The sequence below is a fragment of the Rattus rattus genome, chromosome 1 (genome assembly GCF_011064425.1).
Source record: "Rattus rattus isolate New Zealand chromosome 1, Rrattus_CSIRO_v1, whole genome shotgun sequence".
In the NCBI taxonomy this organism is placed as follows: Eukaryota; Metazoa; Chordata; class Mammalia; order Rodentia; family Muridae; genus Rattus; species Rattus rattus.
This window is the reverse complement of record NC_046154.1, coordinates 253577190-253604542: the sequence shown is the minus strand read 5'-3', so window position 1 is coordinate 253604542 and position 27353 is coordinate 253577190. Positions and strand designations below refer to the sequence as shown.

Genomic DNA, 27353 nt, shown 5'->3' with positions numbered 1-27353 from the left:
CATCAGCCTTGAAATACGGTGATCAGGTCCATCTGGGGGCCCGATGCTATCAAAATGTCCTTAAAAGAGAGCAGAGGCAGAAGTCCGGACTGCCAGCCCTGGAGAGGGAGCATGGGTGTCTTTAGCAGTCAGTCTTGCCCGGCAGCCCCTGAGCCCATGGACCCGATGACAGCTCAGTTCCTGCAAGACGGCAGCTGTGCAGCCTGAGTCACACACTGACAAGCAGGAGCAGCCATGGCCATCAGCAGACAGCGCACTTCGCGTCTGCCTTGGAATCCTAGCATCATACCAGCACTGGCAGGTCATGCTGCACTGAGGTGGCCTCCTGTGACGACAGGGCCAGGGTCCTTCAGGGCCACCCCACAGCTCAGCCCTACTTGTGGTAAGTGGGATCCCAACAGTAGACTCTAGGAGTCTACAAGAAACAGGCTCTTGGGAGAGGTCACCTGAAAGCCCTTAGGCCCAGGAGTGCGCAGGTCAGACTGTCACATGCTCCTAGGAAAAGCAGGTGTCCATAGAGACACATGGCCTGAAAAACAGACCACAGCCAGGATACAGCTGAGTGTTTAAAATTTATTGACGTGATTTCCCATAAGGATGACGGCCCGGAAGCACTCAGCTATGTCACCTCCAAACAGGCATGTAGCCTGGGAGAGTCCCGTTGCTCATCCACGCTGCCCCTGGGACTCAAGTTACAGGAACCGAATCCCAGCTCCAAACTGGACGCCATCACAAATCCTAAAAAGAAAGGGAGAGGTCAGCAGGGCGCTCCTCACATCCAGACGCTGCAGCCCCCACAGTTCCCGGGCTAGGAACAGTTAGCCCCTGGGGAAAGGAGCAAAGACAGAAATGGAGCCCAAGACCCTCTGTTGCTCCACCCACCCAAAGGGACACTGTCCAGGCGTCAGGACGGATGCAGAGCCAGGGGCCCTCATGTTGGCGCTAGCCCAGAACTCAATATGGTCCTGGACCTCACAATGACCCAGCAACTCAGCCTCAGAGTCCAGTCACAAGCCAGCCCTGTTCCTGACCCAGGACGACACAAAGGGTCAGCATGGGTGTGCTCTCTGGAGAGCTTAGCTCTAGGTGTCCTGTGTGGGCCTTCTCAGGACTGGCTGCAGGCACCACACCCAGTTCCGAGTGCTGGGCCACACTGGGCTGTTACAGCACAGGTAAATGGCAGCAGTCACACTGGCCTGCTGTGGAGCCCTCCTGATTAGAGGGAAGCTGTACCCCTGGAGGCTGAGGATCCAAGCCCAAGCTACACAGTGTACCTGTGCCCTCAGCACAGTTTCACATTCTTAGATATGAGGTCCCCAAAAGGGACCAGGGCTGCTTTGGAGAAACTCCCAGAGAAGTGAGCTTCGAGATAAACACAAGTTCTTCGGAGAACACACAGGCAGTCAGGACGGCCCTCTGTCACAACTGTAAACAGCTCAGATGCCTCTGCCGTGACACACACACCACAAAGCAAGACCCATTGAGTATTCAAGGTGGCATCCAGGGTCAGGACCCATCAGTCCCCTGCTGACCCTGTGGGCCTCCTCAGCCTCTGCCTCTAGGCCAGGTGCAAGCTGCCTTCCTTCCCCACGGTGCCAGTGCTCACCCTAATACCAGGCCCAGCAGGGGTCATGAGAAAAGCCCACTGACGGCTGCTCTTAACCCCCAAAGCTCTTCATCCTGGGTGGTGTGCTGAGTGTGGGGAACAGCGCTCATGGGCCCCAAACAGAGCCCTTGTTAAGCATGGAGGCTGAAGGAAGGGGTAAGGAGGGAGAATAGAAAGAGGTGCACTTGTGAGCAGTCATTCCCCTGGGGCTTCAGCAACCCCACATTCTCTGTCCACCCATGCTATACCCCTCCCCCAGGACAGCTGGACCCAGTCAGGATGTTCTCCCCACCCTGTGTCCTCTCATGAAGTCCAGCAAGGTCCCATCTTGGGGCCTCTTGTCCTCCACAGCTGCAATGATGGTGTCCTTCCTGCAGCTCATGGAGCAGCTGGGGCAGCGCTGACTCACTGCTGGGTCTCCAGAGACCTAGCCCAAGGAGTCACGCTGTGACAAAACACTCAGGTCCCAGAAAAGACTGTACCAGAAACCATCAGGACAGAAGTCAGAACACTTCAAACTGTCACCCTCTGTAAAGGCCACAATTGCCAATTACAGAGCACCTGGCTTAACCCTGGGGGTGGGGCTACAGACAACAGTCCACCTGCCAACAGCCTAATTTTAGAAACAAGATAAAACTGAGGTCATTTCCCTCAAATGTTATCAAATTCCACTCTTGCCAACAAAGCTGCAAGCCAAACCACACGAGGGAAGATATTTCTGTGTTCAAGTCTGACCCTGGACAGCCTCCACTACCCACAGCAAACACCTGCCTGCAACCATCACAATGGCAGACAGCTGCCAGGCATCTTGGGCCAGTGTCTTCCCCCATTCAGCACAGCAGACTTCTTCTTTCTGAAGGCTATGCTCTCAATTAATCTTTGAAACATGCTTCTCGGATCTAACAGAGAGGGAGGTGCAGCTGAAGGGTCCTGAGCTGTAAAGAACACACACTAAAGGGCCATTAGCAAGAAGCTCAAAAGTGAAGGAACTGCTTGATGCACACTGCCATCCTGTGGCTGCTGTCAGTGTTACAGCAGCGTGGACCACAAGAGGTGAGCTGTTCAGACAGCTCAGACAGCTGAAGCTGCTGTTGGCTAGCACTGGAGCTCATTACATTCCCAAAGTACATGAACTGGCCCCAACAGTCTGTAAGAGCAGCTGGCCACAGTTCCACTTCAGCTTCACCTACATGAGCTAACCCAGGCTGAAGGACTGGGAACATGAGCCCTCCTCTCCTCACTGCACTGTGAAATCAGCAACTGTGGCATCAGACTGTAGGCAGCAGGCATGGAGGACAGAGGACACCACTAAGAGACAAGAAGAGTAGGCCAGTACAACACCAGCAGCCCCAGGAGTGACAGACATCACAGCCAGACCACACAACAGCAGAGTGGGAGGGCCGCTCAGACAGGCTGCATTTCCCTTGAAGCTCTGAGCGCTGCCGGTCTCTGGATAGGAAAACAGACCCAGAGTAGCTAAGTAATCTATTCCAGGACCTACAACAAGGCAAGGTGGCATCTGGCCATGAGGGCCCTGGGAATTGATCTATCTTGGATAAAGCCATGTGACTGGTGCCCTGTGAGAGGATCTGAGCTTGTGTAGAATACCCAGGAGCTTGTATTGCTTCTCTGTGAGGCCGCTTGCCAGGAAGTGGCCCATGAAGCCAGGCACAGTGCCCTAGCATCAGCTTCCCAGGAACATGTCCTCACGTCTGACTTCCAGAGCTTTGTCACTAAAGCTTCAGGCTTATAACAACCCTCTGGGTCTCCAGACCCTTGCACAATGCCTACAAGGTAATGCAAGAGATGGGATCTCTCTAACCCTGAATGGTGCTTGGCCTAATCCTCCTATGGAACACAGCCATTGCTCCATGTCTATGGGTAGAGTTCTCTAGACCATAGCAAAGCTGTGGCCAGCCCCAGGCCGGTGTTGGCAGAGGGAAGCTCTCTACTGCTTTACACTTCCAGCAAGCATGGCCAATACTTCCCACTGGTTAGCTCCTGAGTCAGAGCAGCAGTGTTCTTGGGAAGGGGTGGGCATCTCCCCTTTCCCTCCAACCAAGAGAAGCTCAGCAGAGGACCACATTCTTCCATGCTTTAGTGGACTATCCTGTCTCTCACTGAAGTGACCAACCCGGAACAAACAGCAACAGAAGCTCCACAGAGCTGCAGAACTGACAGTGGCCCCACACACCTGTCGCCTCGCTGCACACCCATAGGAATGCAGTAGTTCAGCTCCAGCCGAGCGATGTTGCCAAGCCGGAGGACGATGCCTGCACCATAGGACCAGCGGATGCATTCAGCCAGCTTCCGGATGTGGGCTCTGGGGCCCTCACCTGAAACAGCAAAGCTGGTGAGCAGAGATGTGTGTAAAGGGTAGGGCACCTTACAGCCAGATCTAGCTAGTGGAGACAGGTATGCGGCTGGTATCTGCATCCCACTCTCCCAGAGCCAGCTGAAGGTTTCAACTCTCTGGGTGTGGCTACCCTGACCTCTGTGCCTAGAAAGGATCTTCTAGCAGAGCTGCTGGGAGGCCCCATGCCACATCTCAGAGAGGGCCCCAGGCTCTCAATTGCTCAGCTGGACATGTGCCTGTGAGCATCCTCTGGACAGATGGCGCTGAGCTCTGGACCCTAATGACCCCGGAAGCCCTGACGCATGTCTGCAGCGTAAGCAGCAGTCTCCCCTTTACATATGGCATCTTAAGGGATGGTACCACCCCGTATCAGGATACACGGCTGGGGCAGACTCACCGTAGTTGAGGTTGCACAGGTTGCCAGCATTGAGGAAAAAGTGAGTTCTGAAAAGCTCTCCGAAGCCACCCTGGCCTGGCCGGAAAGGCAGTGGGGTATAGAGGTGCAGGCCCCCGGCCCAGTATGCCTCCCCGCCCAGGTAATCTCCTAAGGAAGGAAAACAGAATGTGCTCACTCTGCCCTTAGAGTTCCTGCTTTCAGTTCTGCTCCACAAACTACGAGGGCAAGCCCAGCGTCCCTCCTTTCCAGGATCCTTCCACAGTGACACAGCTGAGGAGCCAGGGTACCACCAAGGAATGAGGCTGCTGCCTGCCCTGTCTTCAGGGACAGGAGTGAAAGAGCGACCACTCCCCCTCCTACAGTGGCCACACTGAGCGTCCCTGGTTTCACTGTCAAGACAGTGTCTAAGCCAGGCCTTCCGGGGTCTGGAGAAAAGTCCCTTTTGGAGTCAGTCACTGGCTCAAATTACCCGGGAGAGGACAACTGCTGGGGTGACCTCCTTATCTGAGCCCCACAGCCTGTAGCTACTCCCACACTCAGGGAAGGAAGTGTAGGCCTCTGCAGGCCCTGAAGCCCGAGCCTCAGTGAGTTCTGCTCCTCCTCCCTTTCTGTTGCTACTTTGAGGCTCTTCTGAGCTGCCCGTGTTCCTTGACTCTGGGGCTCTTGCTGGTAGGGCAGGAAAGCTTCAGTTCTCTTAATTCCATGTTGGTCACCAGCAGAGAGGGGATGTAAGAAAACAGACGCAAGGGTTTCTAAGAGACTGGTAAACAGCACAGCATGTGAGAATGTGGCTAGTACTAGGGCTGTGAGGCCTTGCAGAACCCAGGGGATGGCAGCAGAGCAGCCCTCTGTAACATGGGCCATCAATCTACCAATGAGTTCCAAAGGCATGCAGTTGCCATGTGTCACTTTGGAAATGTGTATGAGAGCTGGAGAGATGACGCCTGTTAAAGCCTAGGCTCACGATCAAAAGATGAAAAAAATGTATGTGGCAGCCAGGCCATGGCGGCACATACCTTTCCTCCCACCACTTGGGAGCAGAGGCAGGCAGAGCCCTGAGGTTAAGGCCAGCCTGGTCTACATAGTAAGTTCCAGGATAGCCAGAGCACACACACACACACACACACACACACACACACACACACACACACACACACACACACACACACACACACACACACACCTTTCACACACACACTCACACACACTCACACACACACACACACACACACACACACACACACATCACACACACACACACACACACACACACACACACACACACACACACACCACACACACACCACCCACACACACACACACACACACACACCAAACACACACAAACCACACACACACACACACACAACACACACACAGACACACACACACACACACAAACCCCACACACACACACACACACACAAAAAAACACAAACACACACACTCACACACACACTCACACACACACACACAACACACACAAACACACACACAACACACACACACACACACACACACACACACAACACACACACACACACACACACACACACACACACACAACACACACACACATACACACACACACACACACACACACACACACACACACACACACACACACACATAACAACACATCTATACTACAAACAATATATATTCCTATCCAACTAAACCACCAACACACACACACTCACAAACACACACACACACACACACACACACACGTATATTTGTCAATATGTATGTCTTTGTGCACCACATGAGTGCGGTGCCTAAGAGACCAGAGGAGACAATCAGACCCCAGAACTGGAGTCACAGATGGTTGTGAGCCGCAGGTGTGTGCTAGACACCCGGGTCATCTGGCACAGTCAGTGCTCGGAACGGCTCAACTGCCTCTCCAGCCCGTTTGTCATTTTGCATCTAAAACAAAACAGGGCCAAATTTAATCTTCTACTGCCATTCCTGAAAGTAACTCAGCAGCAAATCTGGAGCTGCTTCATTACTTTTTGTTTGTTTCTAACTCGCCGAGTGCTAAAGTTTTATTTGGCGTGCCTGATTTGAAATCAATGTGCACGCATGTAAAAGCAAATGCTTGGGTCCTGAAAAGGAGAGGACCCCACAGAAGACCAACAGAACCAACTGACCTGGACCCTTGGCTCTCAGAAACAGAACCACCAACCATGGAGCATGCACGGGGCGGACCCAGCCCCCCACACACACACCATGTGCAGCTTGATCTTCATGTGGGTCCCAAGCAACTGGAGCAGGGGCTGTCCTAAAGCTGTTACCTGTCTGTAGGATGTGTTCTAGTAGAAGGGCTGCCTTCTCTGGCCTCAGTCAGAGAGGATGGACCTAGCCTTGAAGAGACTTAAAATGCCAGGGTAGGGGGATACCCAGTGGAGTGCCCATCTGCTCAGAGGAGATACGGAGGGGAAATGGGGAAGGATTGTGGAAGGGGGTGGCTGAGAGGGGGCAGTGAACTTGGATAGAGTTATTGTCTGTTTAATATAAACAACAAAACAGATCTCAAGAAAAAGTCACCTTATCCACAGTCACAGAGCTAAATTGATTCTGCCTGGTGAGACAAATTATCCAGCAAACCTTCAGTCTCTGGGAGTAAAGACATGGCAGATGAGACCCCCTGAATCTCCAGAGAGGGGGATGTGTCGTAAGGTACAGGGCTACTTGGATTGCTGGGTTTTGAGCAAAGGTTGCCCATGAAATGGTCCTATCCTTACACACAATGAATGGAAACCCTGCTCGCACTGTTGCAAACTGCTATTTCCACTGCCTCAGCCCCTCACAAATGACAGCCCATAGAGGAGAGTACTCCAAGTCTAAACTCACTGACCTTCGCTCTGGGGTCCGATGCTGTGCATGCTAAATCCTCGGACGCTCGTGGGGCCTCCCAGGTAAAACCTGCAGTAAAGTGACAGATGGCATGTCATTAGATCCACAAGACCCACAGCAAGTGAGGCAGCAGCGGGTCATGGTTGGTTTGTATAACATTGTCTGCACACAGCAGACCACTAGGAGAGGGTAGGAACGATGCAAGTGAGCAGGTAATGCCCATCGAAATCTACCTGAAACCCAACAGCCGCTCCTTCTGTGGACAAGAGCAATAAGACACAGCAAAGACGCTTATGGGACCACCCTGTAGAGAGGATAGGCAGCTGCCCTTGAGAGCCACCATGAGGTTAGCTCCCAACCAGTCATCCTACAGCCTCCCAGCCACACTGGGTCAAGAGGGCAGGGTCTACTTCACACATCAGTACGCATAGCACAAAGAGGGGCCAGATGATACCAAACACAAACAGACCACACAGTGGGTTACTTTGGTTTTCTACAAGAAGTCTACTGCATTCTAACTGCTTAGGATAGAACCCAGGGCTTCCCCAAAGGCTAGTCAAGTTCCTTATTGCCTTAAGCTTCTACAATGCTTTCTAACTGAGGGAGGATGTTCTAATTGTTTAAGTATATCTATATCCATATCTACCTATACTTATCAATATCTATACAGATGTATTTTAGTAAAGGTCTCACTATATAGCTCTGGCTGGCCTCAAACTCAGAGACACATCTGCCTCTGTTCTTCTGAGTGGTGGGATATAAGTGTGCAAGACTCCCCCAGCTGGGTTTACTGTTCAGCGGCCATCCACGTGGAAAGCTGCTCTGTGCCTTGGGAAGAATGGTCTAAGAGGCTGAGACAATGCACAGGTAGCAAGGCACTAGTTTCCTGCCTCACAGAGGTCCCTCCAACATGCTCACACAAACTTGGAGAGCTCAGAAGTCCACAAATACTTTTACTGTCTGATTGCTAAGCAAGGCTTCCCTGAATGATCTGCTGGTATTAATCAATAATGCATGCAAATGGTAAGCTCTGTTCTTGGGTGCTTCTTAAGGTTTATTTATTTCTACTTTATGTGTATGAGTGTTTTGCCTCTATGTCTGTCTGTGTACATGTATGGCTGGTGCCAGAAGAGACCAGAAGGCCTTGATCCCCAGGAATTGGAGTTAAATATGTTGTGATCTCCCATGTAGGTGCTAGATCCCCCGAATCCACATGAAGAAACAGATGCATAACGTCCACTCACAATCCTGGCACTCCCATAGTGAGGTGGGAGACGGACAGCCACCTGGAAGGTCAGGCCAGTCAGGTGCAGCACAGTAGCAAGATCAAGAGACCCTGACTTAAAACAAGGTGAAAGTGAGAACCAACCTCCACATATGTGTGGGCGGCGAGTTGTGAAAGGTACCATGATTCCTGGTCAGGACAGGTCAAATCCCTGGGGACCCTAAAAGGGACAGCAGGCGCATTCCCCGCCTCCTAGATCAGGGTCTCACTAGCTGCAGCCCCCCACAAACCCCTGTAGAGAGGTTTGAGACAGACCAAGTCACATAGAGCAAAGCCCCAAACCCCTCCTCCACAGGTGAGGATGTGACCACAGGACACGTAGGCTCAAGACAAAGCAGTCGTAGTGACAGGACCATGCCCCCCAATATGTAGATGAGGTGACCCACCCAAAAAAACTGTACTTAAGGGTCATGTTCAGAATTAAAGGTGTGCGGGCTGGAGAAATGGCTCAGTGGTTAAGAACACTGACTGCTCTTCCAGAGGTCCTGAGTTCAACTCCCAGCAACCACATGGTGGCTCACAACCATCTGTAATGGGATTTGATGCTCTCTTCTGGTGTGTCTGAAGACGACTACAGTGTATATAATAAATAATTAAAAAAAAAAAAAGAATTAAAGGTGTGCAAGAATCACTCCATCGTCTGAGAGCTTCTGTCATAAGAGCTGTAACACCACTGCTTGGGGAAGAGATCTGCTGTCCCAAAATCATGCCAGAAGCCCTCCTGCATCCCTCACTGGCTAGTCCTGCTGGCTAAGCCTGGCCTGAAACAGAGGTGGAACACACCTGCCTGAGCTCTCCTCCTTTTTCCTGGACCCGCCAACCTAGCCAGACCAGGGATCTCCATGGAAAACCTCCAGCATGGAGGCCCACACATATGCACCATGGCATATGTGAACCTGTACACGTGTATGCACTCACGTGCGTGCATACACACACACACACACACACACGCACACACAAAACATTACTTATAAAGACTTTCTCAAGACTCGCTGAACGGGGTTGGGGATTTAGCTCAGTGGTTAGAGCGCTTGCCTAGGAAGCACAAGGCCCTGGGTTCGGTCCCAGCTCGAAAAAAAAAAAAAAAAAAAAAAAAAAAAAGACTCGCTGAACAATCACTCCCTGATCTGTGTAGAACATTTAACAAAGGAGAAGACAAGTTGCACATAAAACCCAGCATAGAGGACACAGCTCACTCTTGTATACAAACACTCCTAACTGACCAAAGGAGGCAGACCACGGTGAGGTAGGCTTACCCTCCAGGACTAAGCATCCTACTTTCTTAAATGTGCCTTTGTTTTCACTTCTACAAGTACTACCAAATTCTTTCATAATAGTAATAAGAAAAAGAAAAAATGAGGAAAAAATTCTTCTTTATTTTTCAAGATAGGGTTTCTCTGTGTAGCCCTGCCTCTGCCTGCCATGTGCCGGGATTAAAGGCGTGCACTACCATGCTTGGCCGAGAAAAAAATTTAATACAATAAAGTTCCACAACAAAAAGCAACAAAGCAAGGCTGGACAGGGGGCTCCACTGACTGCTCTTCCAGAGGTCCTGAGTTCAATTCCCAGCAACCACATGGTGGCTCACAACCATCTGTAATGGGATTGATGCCTCTTCTGGTGTGTCTGAAGAAAGGGACAGTGTGATCATAAAATAAATAAATTTAAAAAAAGCAACAAAGTATGAGTACTGTATACTTCAAACTGTTTCCACTTGGAAATCCAGGGCAATGTGATACTGTTCCCCTCTGTGAAAGTAAAAACATCCCAGAGTCGCAAAGGAGGTGCTGCCACACTGACCTGTCAGCAATGCTGGATAGCTTGTCACCGATGGGCACCAGTATTCCACCCCAGAGGGACGTGGAGAACACCTGTGTGAAGGCAATCAGTGTTTCTTTCTGTCTCCTTGAGAGCCAGCAGGAAAGGTTCTACTCTGCATGCCTTTGAATGCCCTTGGCAGGCACAGCAGAGCAACAGCCTTGGGGGACAAGGGGTGGTGAGATTGAAGAACTCAGTCAGAGGCCACTGTACACTCCATCAAAGTCACAAAGTCACACAGGACTTAGCTTGTGTTCCTGCCAGGACAGGACCCTCTGACATGAGAAGTCAGGCCCACAGGACTGATAGAGGAGGACAGCTAGCACCCTGGATATGAGATCCTACCTCTGCTCAGACCTACTCACCCGTCCACCCACCCACTAATCTTACCCCTTCTCCTCCCCCTTCTCCTCCTCCTGGATGCCTCAAAGGAGCCATTCTGCTGGGTTTTGTTCCCAGTTCTCCATCTCTTAAATCAAACATTTTATTTTGAGGTAGCCTCAGATTGACAGAGGTACAGCCCAGCTCCCAGGGTTCTTCCTCAGCTGGCCTCACCTCAAAGCTGAGGGGCCACCCTGCTCCTCACTACCCGCTGAACTCAGGGCACCAACTGCACTGACGCCGCTCCTCCTGTAGGAGTCAGGTGGGTCCGGCCTGCACTAAGCCACTCCCTTCGCTAGCATCGCCACCCTCTCCTGTTCTCCATTCTGTCTGCTCCAACTCTGCCCACCTCGGCCACCAATCCTTCCTGTTCTCTTTGGGTTCTACCCTTGTGGTGGCTTGAATGTGCTTGTGTATTTGAATGCTTGGCCGCAGGGAAAGGTACTTCTAGGAGGTGTGGCCTTATTGGAGGAAGTGTGTCACTGTGGAGGCCAATTCTGAGGTCTTAAAGCTCAAGATAGGCCCACTGTGGTACCGTCCCCTTCTGCTGCCCACAGATCAGGATGGAGAACTCTGCTCCTCTATCACCATGTCTGCCTGCACGCTGCCATGCTTCCTGCCGTGATGATCAGGAACTAAATCTCTGAAAACTGTAAGCCAGTTCCTTTATAAGAGTTGCTGTGTCACGGTGTCTATCACAGCAATGAAACCCTAACTAAGACGACCCCCTTACGCCCACCTCCTAATGTAAGAACCTAGAGTGTCTGGCAGCCAGGACACAGGTGGGTGAGCACACGAATGGGTAAGAGAATGATCAGATGCTATGTGGGTGGAAGGATGCGTAGACAGAGGAGTGAGTGGGTAGGTGGCAAGGGGTAGGTAAATGGATGAACAGATGAGTGCTTCTACAGAGTAAGCACCATGGCGCCCTCCCCCCTCAAGCCCCAGGTTGGAAGACAAGAGAAGACGGCTGGAGACATGCCTTGCCAAACTCCTAAAAGCCTGGAGCAGGAGGCCACATGGACAGGTAACAAAAGGCCGTTACAGCAGCAGGAGGCAGATGAGGAACAAGTGCCTGTGAAGGGAGAGCCTCAGCCCTCTGACAGAGCCCGTGAGCCTGGGTGGAGGGTGCAACTGTGAAAACCAAGGTGCTCGGGGCACCACTCTAGAGTACAAACCCACAGGGAAGCAGAGGGTGAAGTGTGCAGCTAGGGGAGCTCGGCTGGGGGTGGGAGGGAAGGGGGGCAGGGAAATCAGAGCATGGCTCCACACCACAGGCAGGGGCAGCAGAGTCTGAGCAGCACTACAGGAGAGGAAAGGATGATGGAGTTCTGTGGTACCTGAGAGTGAGGACCCAGTGCAGCCTGGCGGGCCACACACATGCTCACTGGGGGTTAAAGCACCACAGCACTGGGCTAAGACCAGTGCTCCAGGATCAGGGTCCCACAGGCACGCGTAGGCTGCAGACTCACCGAATCCAATATAAGCGGCTTATTCAACTGAAGCTCAAAGTCTTCCTTGATGAAACTCACATCTCCTCCAATGTAGCCTGCCAGCTCCTGAGGGAAGAATCCACAGGTCATAGGAACAGGGGGCACTAAAGCACTGCCTGTGCCTTTCTGAAGGCCCTGGCCTGCTCAGCAGCTGAAAAGAGGGGGCTGCTTTCATGATTTACATACAAATCTCATCACTGGTTGCTTCCCTAAAACTGAAGATTGGGCACTGTCATGGCTGGTTGTGTGTTAACTTGACACAAGCTAGAGTCAGCAGAGAGAAGGAGCCTCAGCTGAGGAAACGCCTCCGTGAGAGCCAGCTGTGGGGCATTTTCCAATCAGTGGTCAATGGAGGAGGACCCAGCCCATGGTGGGTGGGGCCATCCCTGGGGTGGAGGTCCTGGGTTCTATAAGAGAGCAGGCTCAGCAAACCACGAGGAGCAAGCCAGTAAGCAGCACCCCTCCATGGCCTCTGCATCAGCTCCTGCCTCCAGGTTCTTGTGTCCAGATCCCTGCCCTGTGTGAGTTCCTGTCCTGACTTCCTTCGGTGATGAACAGCAATGTAGAAGTGTAAGCTGAATAAATGCCTTCCTTCCTTCCCAGCTTGCTTTTTGGTCATGGTGTTTCATCCCAGCAATAGAAACCCTGACTAAGACAGGCACCCTAGGGTCCTGCTGTACCACAAGCACTACAAGCAGCAGGATGAGACTGGGTGGACATCAGAGTCACAGTCTCACCCAGTCCCGCACACCTGCAGGCCAGCTGACCACATCACCTTTAAGGCACCAACACTACTCCCCACAGGCACCAGGGCCAGCACTGCCCTCAACTGGCCTTGCAGGCCTGTTCATGACAGTCCTGCCTACTACTGGTCCTCCAACTCTGTTTGCTGTTGTGTGACACCACCAAAGAAGCTGCCGTGTCAACAACTGTGGCTTTGGGCAAAGACACAAGATAAACTGCAAGGAACAAGGGCTGATCTGAGGCCAGGATCCCTAAGAGTGGAGTGAACAACCCTTGCAGACAATTCTAGAGTGGTTTTTCCCATCTGTGGTGCTGGATGGAACCCAGAGCCGCCCTCGGGCAGGCTCAGTAGGCAAGTGCACTACTGAGACACACACTACTGGATGAGTTTGCCAACTACAGGCAAAGCAATGTGTTAACTTATGCACACTGCACTGGCTCCCCAGTGAGTGGCCTGGTGAGATGCTACCTGATTGACTTTGAGCAAGGCCCCTCTTCTTGGCAAGATAGATGAATTCCGAGAGTCAATGACCATGGCATGCTGAAAGAAATGAGCAAAAGGCATCCTCATTGTCACTTCAGGCAAGTCCAGGACAACAACACTTGCTGTGCACTGGGGTCCGGCTGTGCTGAGCATGCCCACATCCCTGCACCTGTTCCTGTCCTCCCAGGACAGCTTAGAGTTCTGAGATGGCACACCCAGAGGCACCAGGGCATCTCCCACTGACACCTACCAGCTTCGTTCCCTCAGAGAGCCCAGCAACCGCCCTAGGTCACTGCATTTCTTTTAATTTCGGTTTCCACTGATGCTACTTACAAAAACTACTAAGAGGCAGTGGATATGGAACTGGAGGCCATTGTCCCAACCACCCAGTCTCACTGGCATCTCAGTCAGTCCCACATCAGCAGAGACTGGCCAGTGGGTCACAGGGCTGTCAACACATTCTCCACACAGAGAGCAAGTCCTACCGAGAGAGACGACTTCAATGAGTGTCCACTTTCCTTCCGCACAGCGAATGACGCAGTCCGCGCGAGGCAGCCCAGTTCCCGCCACACACCCTCCCACTTGACAGTGTGACAGGTGCTGCATGTTGGAAACTGTAAAGACAGGGAAGGAAGCCTCGTTCCGCTCCGTCCACACTGGGATAAGCTGCTGCAAACCACCCTTTGAAATGAGGCACCTCTGAGCAACACACTTGATCATTTCTTTCCTCAGCTCCAAGGATGGATCAGGCCTGTGCCCTGTGGGGGAAGTAATCTTCCTTCCCCCAGCCTCAGGACCAGACCCACGACAGACAGTTTTGAATGAGAGAAACTAGGGGAGGAGGAGAAGGAACAAAGAGACCTCACAAAGGCAGATGGGGAAGGCTGTAGACTGAGCCAGAGCAGTGCTGCTGAGCTGCAGGTGCGGGAACAGGGCCATAGCCCAAGGCTGGGGTGACTCTGTCAACAGCTGGTATCATTCTCATCACAGTAAGTCACACACATGACCTGGCACAATCACCTGGGCCCCATAACTGGCTCAAGGCAGGTCCAGTGAGCTGTCACTTGGATTGCATCAGACCCAGAAGAATGTGAAGACCAAGCTGCATGGGGCCAAGAGTTTTCTTTCCACAGCCAGAGGGAACAAAGGCCAGGTCCAAGGAGCCACCTCCTGCCTCTCAACAGGTCTGCCCACAGCCTGCCCCACAGCCTGCCCCACAGCCTGCCCCAGACCCTAGCTCAGAACAGCCCCATCCTCTCTGAATGTCATGATGTCAGGGAGCTTTGGGACTATCTGTAACTTTACTAGCAAGGACACCAGGTGCCAAGCTCCCCAGAGTGCATCCCAGTGAGCTCTGCAGCCCATAGGTCTGAAGGAAAACACATGGCCACCGCCGAGGGTGAGGGGACACCAACGGAAGCCCAGGCTACACCCCAGTGTGCAAGAGTGTGGCCCAAAAGTGTCCACCTCAACACACAGGGCAGCACACAGACCCGAGGAGCCTACAGAAAGTCAGGGAGCAGCAGTCACTCAGCCCCAAGGGGCCCCAAGTCTCATGTTTTTTCCCCAGATGCCTACAGAAGTGAAGCTTCCCAATTAACTTCTTTCTGTGCAAGCCACTTGCACAGAGCAACACACCGCTGTCTCCAGAGTAACTGTCACAGGGCAGATGGTGCACCCTTACAGTGCCCAATCACACTTAGGGTGGCCTGAGACACAGCAAGCTCCGCCTGGTCTCGTCCTTCACACGGCTGCCTCAGAGGCTGCAAGAGGATGTCTCTCCCCAGTGCGCCCACACCCACCCACGCCATTCTACACTCCAGCTCCTCTCATACCTGCTGTTCCGGGCGGAAAGTGTTTTCACTATTTCAGAGCTCAGAGTATGCTCTTTAAAAAGATTAGAAAAAAAGTAAAAGGGGACACTGAGGAGAAGGACGGGAGAAAGCACTGGATGCCAGTCAGTCAGGAGCTCAGATGCATGTGACCAGTGTGGACACCAGCCAGCTCTGTCCCCTGGTTACCTGCATTAGCTAGGGAGGAGGCCACCAAGTGGTGAAGTGTACCCTCACCCACCCATTTCCCTCTCTAGTCAATAAGCTCGCTATCTGTGCGCCCCCACCCCAGCCCAGCCCAAGCTGGTGTACTCACACTGTACTCAGCAGACACTCCTCTGTCCGTCTCCCGAAGTGAGCTCCATGGGAACTGCCCGGTAACTTTATATAAGTTTACCGAGAAGCTAGGAGGCAATGGGACAGAGCTTTACAGGGAGGCACGGGGCTTGTGCACAGCTAAACAACAGGCCCCACTAGACTACACTGGGGTTCACCCTCAGGACAGCAGCCGGGGAGGAGGCGCTGGCCGCCAGGTGTCATTCACACTCCAGCCATCCACTGTGACTTTTACACCAGGCCAATGGGCCCAAGGACATGCTTGGGTTCCTACTTTTTCTCGAAGTTCCCAGGCTGCGGCTTGAAGAAAGACAGGCCGTAGGAAGTTTCTTTGGTTCCATAAGAAAACTGGAAAGTCACTTTTTCTGCACGTCCCAGAAGATTGGGGAGTTTGAGGCCGAGTACCTAAGGGAGGAGAAAGGATGAAGCTGGTACTAGACCAGTGTAAACAAGGCTTTGTTTCTCACAAGGCGGCCTTGTCAAGCACACAGCACCCCACAAAGGCTGACCAGGTAGAAGATGGCCACACTGAACATCTGGGAAGCTGGACGGCAGTCTCCTGCCCCAACCCCAAACCTCCAGACCAGGAATCAAAACCAGACCATTCGCATGCTCATCTGTCGAAGTACAAGGGTTATGATCACTACAAATGACCCCCCAGCTCACACCAACCAGTAGTAGGGAGGCCGAAGGAAAACTGAACATCACACCAAGTCCGTACACCAACCAGCAGGTTCCATAGCAACTCCCTGTTTCTCCAACAGGCACATCTCAAAAGCTTACACTCAGAACTCTCAACACCGATGGAAGTCATGTCCTACCATACTGCCTTCGTTGTTTCCAACCATGGTGTTGTAACTGCCCGTCAGTCTCCTTAGCTCTGTAACTTCAAAGGTGACATCTAGCCCATTTGGCAGGGCATCTTCTCCTAAAGAAGTAAGTATTAAAAAAGGTCAGCAGGCTCCGTAGTAAAGACACTGCCACTGCAACGCCTGCCAGGCTGGGTTCAATTCCCAGGACCCACTGACTCCTAGAAACTGTCCTCCGAGTGCCACATACGTATCCACATACTTACACATACTTGCACACATACGTACACACACACAAACCAAAACAGACCTCTAAACCTAACACTGACTCAGCTCTCTGTGCTGAAAACAGCTCCAGCTGGGAATGGGCCCACTACAGGGAAGTCCTTGAAAAGTTCTGAGTCCTGTCCAGCCAACATCGAAGCCCGGGATTCATTTAACAGTGAGGATTCTGTAACAGTACAGCTAAAATGTCCCCCATCCAGCAGGGTGTGAGCAGTGTCTGCACTGGAGGTTTTTACCTCACAAACCACCAAGGCCTGGGGTGCTCTCTGCAGAGTGAAGCAAAACCCTGCAAGGGTGTGGTCTCAGAGGAAGGGAGAGCGCTTGCCTTCCACCCAGGACACCTGCTAGGTGTTCCTGCTACATACCTGTGGTGATGTTCACGTGGTCTCAACAGGCTGGGGGCAGGAGGCACAGGGTGGGGGCTGGGGTAAGAGGAGCCTTGGTGCTGGTCTAGTTTTTGTTTTTGAGATAGGGTCTCTCAATGCAGACCTGGCTGGCCTAGAACTCACCATGGAGACAGAGAACCCCAGTCTCTGCTTCCCAGTGCTGGCACTGAAGGAGTGTACCACAGCAACCCTGTTTTCAACCCTTACTACTCTGTCACCCCTACTTTAACATCTCACACGCAAAGGTTCATTTGTCACAACTATCAAGCACACACACATAATTACCATTCCCTCAAGCCCACAATTCACAGCAGGGTCAGTGACATGCAGTGTGACGTGCACAATGATGGGCTTACAATGCCCTAAGCTAGCCTCTGCCGTCAGGGAATTCTAAGGTGCAGCCAGGGTAAAGGCTGCAGTCACAGACAGAGGGGAGCTGACCAGTGCAAGGCCATGTCCACCAAGTGCCAAGAAAGGCACTGAACTGACTGGGGAGGCGGGGCAGGACTAAGTGCTTGACCTGTATGACTCACTCCTGGGCCAGAGACAACTTACCTGAGAGGCTCCCAGCCTCCACCTCATAAGGTAATGGACCTGAACACTCACCAGGGTCCGCAGGAGCTCCCATCTCTTATCTACTTCATACTGAGCTTCCCTCAAATTAGATCACTGGTCCTGCCCACCCCTCTGCTGCGATGTAACCCAAAGGTGTAGCAATTTTAAAGATGGCTAACTAACTCTGAGACCTGCCTGAGAACCCTTTGGGGGCATCTAACCACATGGTTGCTCTGTGACCCTGGAGGCTACAGAGTGGCATCAGAGGGACACTCCTCCATGATACTTACCATGACACGTGTCTATCAAAACATCCACTTGTCTAAAAATTCCTAGGCGAAGCAGTTTTTCACGGGCCTCATGAGACCGCCGCATTACCTGGGAGAGGAACAGACAACAGAGAGTGAGCTCTCCTAAGACACAGGAGCACTGAGAGCCACGTGACCTATAAATGCTTGCATGATGGGAAACGCCTGTCAAGTCCCGTGAGGAGGCGGTGAACCTGACTGAGACAGCCAGCAGCCAGCACAGGGAGTACCCAGACACAGAAAAGGCCAAGGATGAACAGGAAGAAAAGGTAACAGACAGGAAAGACAGTGGTGACAAAGTGACAAGGTGGTCCTGGGAGTGAGCAAAGGCTGAGAACTTGAAGGAAAATAGGCACATCTCTGTAATCCCAGCACTCAAAGGCTAAGGCTGGAAAAGCTAAAGATGGAGGCCAGCCTGGGCTACACAGTGACATGATATCTAAACAAAGAAAAAAAAAGGAAACAAAACAGGAGAGGAATGGCAATGAATGAATGAATAGACAGACAGACAGACAAGACAGTATTTGAGGCTGGTGAGATGGTTCAGTAAGTTGTGTTTGCCACCAAGCAGAGTTTGATCCTGAGAACATATATACAAATTGGAATAATGAAACCACACTCTTATGTCCAGTGGCTGGCAGACTTTAGAGAACGTGGTTCTCAGCTCTGGGGAGTGGGCCTTGCCCATTCCCCTGCAGGGGTGTGGAATGGAGGATCTTCTAGGAGACCAACATGCTGACCCTTGAAGTGACAGACCACATGCCCTTTGACATAGTGGCTCTACTTGTACCGTGCACACTGTGACACAATAGTAAGACACTGAATGCACAGCCATCCATGAGAGCCAAGCACTCAGGTTAGTTAATATCCATCCACAGAGAGACACAGCAAGGACACAGAGTGTTTGCAGTTAGGATTCCCACACATGTAGACAGATAGGACCACACCACAATGACAAAAGAGAATGCCACCGCTCCCAGCCACCTGGGTTCATCCTAGTGGAAGACATACTTGGAAGAACCAGGAGGCGCCTGAGTTGGCCTCTGGGAATGGTCAAGCCGTGCAAAGGAAGTGAGCACACTCACACTAACATGCTGTGACAGTTACACCCGTGACAGTTACACCTCTTTATGGAACTATCCTAAAGCAGCACCTTAAGCTTTAAGAACTCCAAGTTTTGATTGCTGTTTTGTCAACACTACTCAAGGTTAGCAAGAGGAGGCCGAGAGAAGCCAGTGGACCAAGCCACAAGGAAACCCTTGTGATGGCCTCTGCTAGGCAGCCCAGTGTGGTCCAAAGGCAGGACAGTCCCCATAGCACAGGAAGGAGTCTCTGACAACAGAGCAAGGGCCTGGGATGTGAAGAGGGATGTGGAGAGGATCCCACGGTGCTCAGCAGAACCCAGGGATAGCGCCGATGCTGACAGGCAGAGTGCAGGAGAGGCAGGCGGAGCAGACAAGACTTGTCCTCCCTCAGGATGGACAGAGGTAAGGACAGCCGAAAGCTTATGTAAACTGTGGGAGGCCCTCTCCAGGCTTGGGTCCCTCTGCAGTGAGAGGCTGGGGGCAGGGTTGTGGGTCTCAGATTCTTCAGAAGTTACAGGCAAAGTGTGCCACACAGAGAACAAACTCACCTCAATGAGGTTTTTAGCCTTAAAAACCTCTCCGATTTCACATATGATGATGTCATCTTTGGTCCGTTCAAGTCCATCAACATGAACATGCTGAACCACCACCTAAATGTGACAAGGGGACAGAGTCACCACGCCTGGCACAGGAAGCAGCTTGGAAAGTAGTTAGAGGCCGGGTCTGAGGCAAAGGGCAAGGTCTTCTCAAGTACAGTAACTGTCTTACTCCTGACTTCATTCCTTTTGAACTTTGACCTGTCTAGTTGTTTGCTTACTTGTGTGTCTGGGAGCACATGTGTGCCCGGTGCCCACATAGGCTGGAAGGCAGTGTCAGATTCCCTGGAGCTGGAGTTGCAGTTGGTTATGACCTGTCTGCCATGTGGGAGCTGGATATCCAAGTCTCTGCAAGAGCAGCACTCTTAACCTCTCTCAGAACCATTTCTCCAGCCCTGCATTCTCTGTTCGTTTTGTTGTCGGCCCCTGTACTCCTGTTTTAAGATTAGCCTTTGCCCAGTATGTACTGCTTGGTAAATGAGCTCTGGCCTCCCCAGCCAAACAACCCAGGATCACCCTAACAAGCAGTGAGGCCCAACCTTCTTAACCTGGGTCACACCCTGTCTTTGATGTGGGATGAGGATCCTTCAGAGGTCACAAGGCAGGTAAAGAATGACCTGGACTCTTCTGGGAGAAAGGAGCAAATAAAAACTCCAGAGCTGGGCTGTAGCTCTGTGGTAGAGCACTTATCTGGGATGCCATCCTCTGGTAACATGCCTTTAATTTCATCTATCTATCTATCTATCTATCTATCTATCTATCTATCTATCTATCTATTTTTTTTTTTTGGAGCTGAGGATCGAACCCAGGGCCTTGCGCTTGCTGGGCAAGCGCTCTACCACTGAGCTAAATCCCCAATCCCGCCTATCTATCTATCCATCCATCCATCCATCCATTCCTTCCTCCCTCTCTCCCTCCCTCCCTCCCTCCATCCACTTATTCAAACATAAACATTTGCCTTAATCAGGGTTTCTATTCTTGCACAAAACATCATAACCAAGAAGCAAGTTGGGGAGGAAAGGGTTTATTCAGCTTACACTTCCACATTGCTGTTCATCACCAAAGGAAGTCAGGACTGGAACTCACACAGGGCAGGAATTGGAGGCAGGAGATGATGCAGAGGCCATGGAGGGGTGCTGCTTACTGGCTTGCTTCCCATGGCTTGCTCAACCTGCTTTCTTATAGAACCCAGGACCACAAGCCCAGGGATGGCACCACCCACAATGGTTCCTCCCACCCTTGATCACAAGTTGAGAAAATGTCTTACAACTGGAACTCATGGAAACATTTCCTCAAGGGAGGATCCTTTCTCTGTGGTAACTCCAGCTTGTGTTAAGTTGACACACAAAACTAGTCAGTATAATATGTATATAGACATAAGCATAATTTGAGTCTATCTTTGAAAAACTTTTTAAATTTAAGTGTGAGTGTTTACCTGCATGTGTGTACTTGTACGTGTGTGCAAGGCTGTCAGATCTTCCAGACTCTAGAATCTAAAGCTAGAGTACAAGTGGTACATATGGGTAGTGGAAACCAAACCTAGGTCATCTGAGCCATCTCTCCAACCATAAAAAACCTTTTGTTCTACTTTTTTCAGTAGAAACAAAATGTGTTTGCCTCAACCAGCCACATCAACTGTCACCCAGGAGAATCTGAGGAACAAGGAGCTACTGTCCTGAAGTCAAGGTTCTCTATTTGCAAATGGTGACATGTTAACTCCTTCACTTCTCCATAGGGGCTTACCAAGAGAACATTCCAGAAACAACATAAAGATGTACAACAGAATACCCACATCTTTGTTTTCCAGGATTTCCTGTTTTGCTTCAGGTTTAACTTCCACAAACTCCGCTTCCTCCCCCAGTGCTCCAAAGTCAGTTCCACTTGGTGGGAGGGGCTCCAGACTCTGCAAAGGACAAAAGAACTTATGAAAAGGAACCTATGAAAAGGAACCAAACCTCTACCTTTAGGCTTCCAGTGGTGTCATGATCCCATAGGTGGGCGTGTGGGGTTGGGGACAGGATGGGATAAACAAGGAAGACCGGTGCAGGCCAATGGGCAGGTACAGGTCCTGGGACCATGCTTAATAAGCATGTTCACTGGGGGCCCTGGCACATGCTTATCAATGGACTAGAACGTAGGCACTTTACACAACCCAAATGCTGGCAGTGCTGTACACCACCAAGCTATACTCCCAAACTTGTTTGCTCCTTTTCTTTCATTTTCTGAGATTGGGTCTCTCCTCACATTCCCTGTGTAGCCAAGACTCTCTTTGAAACTCCTCCTGAGCCTGCTCCTGCCTCCAAATGGTAATATGAACTGTCACCACCTCAGAACAACACAAAGCCGACCATGGTGGCACATGGCTATGATCCCAGCCTCAGGAGGCTGAGGGAGAAGACGTTCTACCACTAAACAATCACAAGAGCAACTTCTTAATAAGCTTCTGGGGGTTGGGGCTCGATGAGCACGGCTGAGAAGACTGGAAAACGCAATTACACATACATATACATAAGACACACATAATGCAGTGCTTTATCTATGTGTATGTGGAACATGTAATCTGTTCCTGTGAGTGAACACCCAAATCACTGGGACACTTAGTGGTAGAGATATCCAAGCATCCCTGAAGTGGACTCAGATAACAATTCAGGGGACTTTCAAGAACAGGCAGGCAGTATCTGGCTGCTTCCTGTAGTCAAGCCCCTCTTCAGTGCACACAAGTGCTGACATCTTCGAAGCAAAGGGACTCTGGGGCTGCCACTGCCTTTTGCTCCTGGAATACTTTAAAGGCTTTCTGCTACGTGCACCTGTACACAGGTTGTGTGTCAGGAAGGAGGCCAAGAGTACCACGACTCCTTCCACATCTGCCCTAAAGACTGGTCCTCAGAGGACCTATGGGGAGACACACCTAGACTACAAGCCAGTACAAGTATCTTCATCATGAAGACACATTGGTTCCCTATACAGTCTGAAGATCCACCTTAAATGTCATCTATCTTAGGGGAGGTGAGGTACTAAGACAGGAACACAGGCCTTGAATTTACTGTAATCCTCCAGCCTCTGACTCTTGAGTGCTTCAGTTATAGGCACAAGTCATCGTGCCATGCTAAATATCACCGCTGAACCATTCTGACTCTGTGTGGTATATGTGCAGGGTCAGAATTAGGCTCTCACATACCCAGGGATGGTCTCATACTCACTACATATAGCCAAGAACAGTCTTGAAACCTTGATCCTTCTGCTTCTAAGTCCCAACTTTCTGGGATTACAGCCACCATGCCTGGACCCAAAGGGATACCTCTTAAATGTTAGAAACTTGTAACTTTAGATGGTTTCTCTCCTTTTTTTTTTTTTTGTACTCAATTCCTAATTCATAGGATACTGATTAAATGGAAATTTCTCTTGTTCTTTTATTTGGTGGGGGGAAAACAAAAAAAGCAGGTGTATGCCTAGAACTCTAGCACTCAGGTCAGCATTGGTTCCACACCAATTGGGCACTTACCAAGGATGTCGAAAAATACATCATTTCATGTCACTATCCACTGGTTTTCTGCTGTTAGTATTTTTAAAACTAAAACACTATTAACTTCTCATAAGTATGAAACGTCAGGGAAAGTAGGACTGTGCATGTGGATCCACTCTTAAGCCAACAGTTAGCAAATACATGCCTTGTATGAGCAAAGTCTGCATTCCATTATTCTAAAAACACCCAATAGTTCCTAAAATGGCAAAGCATGGGACCACCAGCTCCACAATCTGGAGGGCAATGTCAGAATGCGACGTCACTGTGGTTCACACTTCGGCCATAGCTTGGTATTTCTCCAGCACTGTTTACTAATGGAGACTCACGCGTTACTTATTGTTTGTTTTTAGACAGTGCTGGCCAAAACTTCACTGAGTAGACAAGGCTGGACTTGAACTCATAACAGATTCAACTGTATCTGCCTCCTGAGTGCTGAGATTAAGGGTGTGTAGCACCATGCCTGGTAAATGGATCTGTAACCCCAGCTACTCAAAGGTATGAAGGATTCCAAATTCTGGGCTAGCCTGGACTACAGGCTGAGCTCAAGGCTAGCCTGGAAAGCCTTGAGTGAAGGAAAATATTTAAAGAGATCTATGGATATAGCTCAGTGAATACTTGCCCAGAGGGTACCTGTATTACTAGGGAGGAGCTTATCTAATAGGTTTCTGCAGTATTCAGGAAGGTACTGGAAAAGTAATTGAACCTGAGTTCTAAGACATGATGATTTTGGTAGGTAAAGTTGGGTATGGCCATGAGCGATTGAATAGGGAATGAACCCAGGGCAACAGGATAGTTCAAATAGTTCTCCAGCACTGAGAGAGTCTTGTGTTAAGTGCTGCTCAAAGTAAAGGGACACTACCAGAAAAGGAGTCACAGGGCAAGTGACTGCATGATGATGGCTCCAGGGCTCCATGTCTTGATTTTAGGGCATTCTGAGGCTCTGCAGCTCTCATTCTCTGGCTTTTGGGGAACAATTTAAAAAATGAAAGTTTGGCAGTAAAGTATCCAACATTGGTAACACTGACATTGGCTGTCGGTTCGAACTAAGGTACTCCCCCCACCCCCCCCAAAAAATGGAGTTGGTTATCAAGGAGAAACTAAGCAGAAACTAACTTGTTCATCGGACCTTAGGAGACGTGAGAAAGTGAACTGGCAATATCCTCAAGAAAGCAACAGTCAAAGATTCAAAGACAGTAATTGAGCCAAGGATGCTGACACATGCTTGTAACCCCAGACCTTAGAAGCTTAGACGAGACTACTAATATGAGGCCAGACAGGGTAACAAAGGCAGAGACAGGGAAGGAGGAGATGCTCGGACAGGGCAAGTTTCTTCTATGGTTTGCTCTGCCCATTTATGGGAAGGGAGCTCATCCTGTTGTATAGAACAAGATGCTGCCCAATTCTAGGTGGCAAATAAAAGCCAATTCAAAAGTGATGACGGCTCAGCAGGCACAGGGGCTTGCCCCTCAGGCCAAATCACCAGAGTTCTATTCCACATAATGGAAGGAAGAAAACTGACTCCAACTGCTGTCTGCTGACCTCCACATGCGCGCGCACACATTTTTTAAGCAACAGTACTGGGTTGGAGAGATGGGCTCTGCAAGTAAGAGCACCAGCCGCTCTTGCAGGGGGCCAGAATGGTTCCTGACACCTACAAGGAGGCTCACAATCCCCTGGAACTACAATTTTAGGGGATCAATTGCCCCCTTTTGGCCACCTCAGGCTCTGCACTCAAAGTGCACTTACACACATGTGAATACTCATACACGTAATAGTAACTAAAAATTGTAAAACAAGACTGCAAAACAACTTGTTGTGTCTTGTCTTCTAACAGACCCTTCTTCCACGCCGTGGTCCTATCGAGGCTGGTGCTGTGAGGTCACCCGGAAAAATTCTGCTGAATGACCTTGGGCAAGTCACCACCGACCGCGGACTACCACAGCCTCCGGCCCAAAGCAGCTCCCACACCCTCGCTGCCGCCCTTGCCCCAGGCGCAGGCGCACCTGTCCCGCCCGGCCGCCGCGGGGCCTCTCACCCTGGCGTGCACTGTCCCCATGGCTCCCTCTCCGGCTGCTGCCCCACGGAGGTGCCCGCGCCCAACCCAACTCAGCTACAAACACAGACGCGCGGCTACAGGTCACGGAAGCTGCGGGCCGAGCGCCGCCATGTTGTACCGCCCAGGGCCCGCCCCCTGACTAAGGACCTCCGCTCATTGGTCCGTATGAGACAGTGACCCGGATGTTCACAAGAACGCTGGGAAGCCCAGTGCAAGCGTAGAGCCTGCAGAAAGCTGCGGGTATGGGCAGAGCTGGTCCGTGGAAAGGCAACAGAGCTGAGCCCCTCGTTCCACGGTGACCTAACCTCGGTCTAGTCCATGGAGCCTCATTTACACTTCTAAGCCGTGACCAGAAGGGCGCAGGGAAGAGAGAGTATGCTCCTGGAACCGAGCATGGAACCTGGTTCGGTTCAATTTCGTAATACCTTCAAATGATCCAGTAAAAAGGGTCTGTGCGGGGCTTGGGAGTGGGGTGTCTTTAGAGAGAGTTCAGTAGATGAAGGTACTTGCCGCCAAACCTGACAGCCTGATTCAATCCCTCAGATCCACATGGTGGAAGGAGCGAACAGACTTTCAGAAGTTGTCCTCTGATCTCCACAAATAAACACACAAACTTAAAGAATAAATAGCACCTTCGCAGACTCCTCAGAAACGTATTTGTGTGGCATTATATTTCAACTAAATTATAATTACCTCATCCCTTCCCCTAATTTTTTTTTTCCGAGATGGGTTTCTCTGTGTAGATCTGAGTGCCCTAAAACTTGCTCTCTAGACCAGACTGGCCTCGAACTCACAAAAATCCACCTGCCCCTGCCTCCCAAGTGCTGGGATTAAAGGCATGGGTCACCACTGCCCACCCAAATTCATATTTTTAAAAAGAAGTTCTTTTCTCTGCGTTCATGTTCCCCTTTCCCTTAATCTTTCCCTCCCCTACAGCCCCTTTCCCCACAAGGCCTTGGTCCTTGGGGCCAGTGAACTCGCTCATTCAAGAGCAGCTTCTCGATAAACCTTCCTTTAATATCGTCTTTAAAAAGAAGTTGAATGGAGCTCTCTCGAGTGTTCAGGGTTCAAGTGAGGGCAGTTACATAGTAAATCAGACAGCTGTGTGTTTGTTTTGGTGGCAGAAACAGCTACTGTGCCTCAAAAGAACTAATAATAAAAGTCACAGCTCTGTACTGCAGTTTACTGGAGATAGGGTGGGGTTCCTGTTCTCTGACCTGCAGTCAACCTGACACCACTGTCCTGGATGGCTGAAGCTTAGCTTTCTTCTCCATCCCCTCCCTCCAGGAGACTCCTGCACCTTTTACTACTTAAGCAGCATCCTCTGGCATCCGAACCTTCAGAGTCCTTATTCTTCCTGCGTGGAAAGCCGCAGAAACCTCCAAGCAGCCTGGCAGCCAGCCCTGTCCCTGCCATTGCCTCCCTACCTCAGCCTATCCATCTGGATTCCCAGTACCGGGTCAGCACTGCAAAGATGGGGCCCGTGCTCTCATGACTGGCACCATGCAGGGACTCATAGTAATTGCTATGTTCCTATCCTAACCCAAACTAGAGTACCCGAGGGCAGTGCTTAACTTACCTCCCCAAAGACAGACTTCAAAACAGAAGGCTGGGTGAGACCAGCCTGGTCTACATAGAGAGTTCCAGGACAGCCTGGGCTACACAGAAAGACCCCGTCTCAAGCAAGCAAACAAACAAAAAAATCCTAAGGACCCAGAGTCATTCTCCCTCTCTCATATACAACTTCTGTTAATACCACTGGGTGAGTATAGGACCCCTGTCACAATTTTTGAAACAAATTTGAAGCAAGCTTTATTAAAGACGGGCCAGGACAATGGACACAAGCTAGGTCCATACCCAGAATTCCAGACTATGGCACCAAATTGCTTACAAAGGCAAAGCCCACAAGGCTATGTATTTGTCTTCGTCCATTGGAGGCAAGCATACATCCTGACATACTTCCTGCCTGCAAACCTCTCACTTAGATGTGATCAGCACATCCTGTGCAGTCAGGGCAAGCAGTCTTGTTTGCAGAAGCAAAAACTCGTAGTTTCTTTTCATACATGGACAAAAGCCTCCAGCGGTGCAGGAAGTTATCTGTCCAGGGGTAAGGTGGGGCTTACAGGTTAGAGGCTTTTAAAAAAAACAAGGGGGGGGGTGTC

General features: G+C 50.8%; 1 protein-coding gene across 1 annotated transcript; it reads right to left on the bottom strand.

Moving 5' to 3' along the window:
* Positions 1-553: 553 nt before the first annotated feature.
* On the bottom strand, positions 554-25318 carry Samm50 (SAMM50 sorting and assembly machinery component). The gene is made up of 15 exons (XM_032918852.1): positions 25171-25318; positions 21405-21515; positions 19565-19666; positions 17914-18001; positions 16410-16516; positions 15863-15993; positions 15569-15656; positions 13906-14034; positions 13406-13477; positions 12172-12258; positions 10301-10371; positions 7217-7284; positions 4360-4506; positions 3801-3942; positions 554-738 (listed from the first exon to the last, which is right to left on the bottom strand). Exons 1-15 carry the CDS (start codon positions 25189-25191, stop codon positions 693-695), a joined length of 1410 nt encoding a protein of 469 aa, XP_032774743.1. The 5' UTR covers positions 25192-25318; the 3' UTR covers positions 554-692.
* Positions 25319-27353: the final 2035 nt, after the last annotated feature.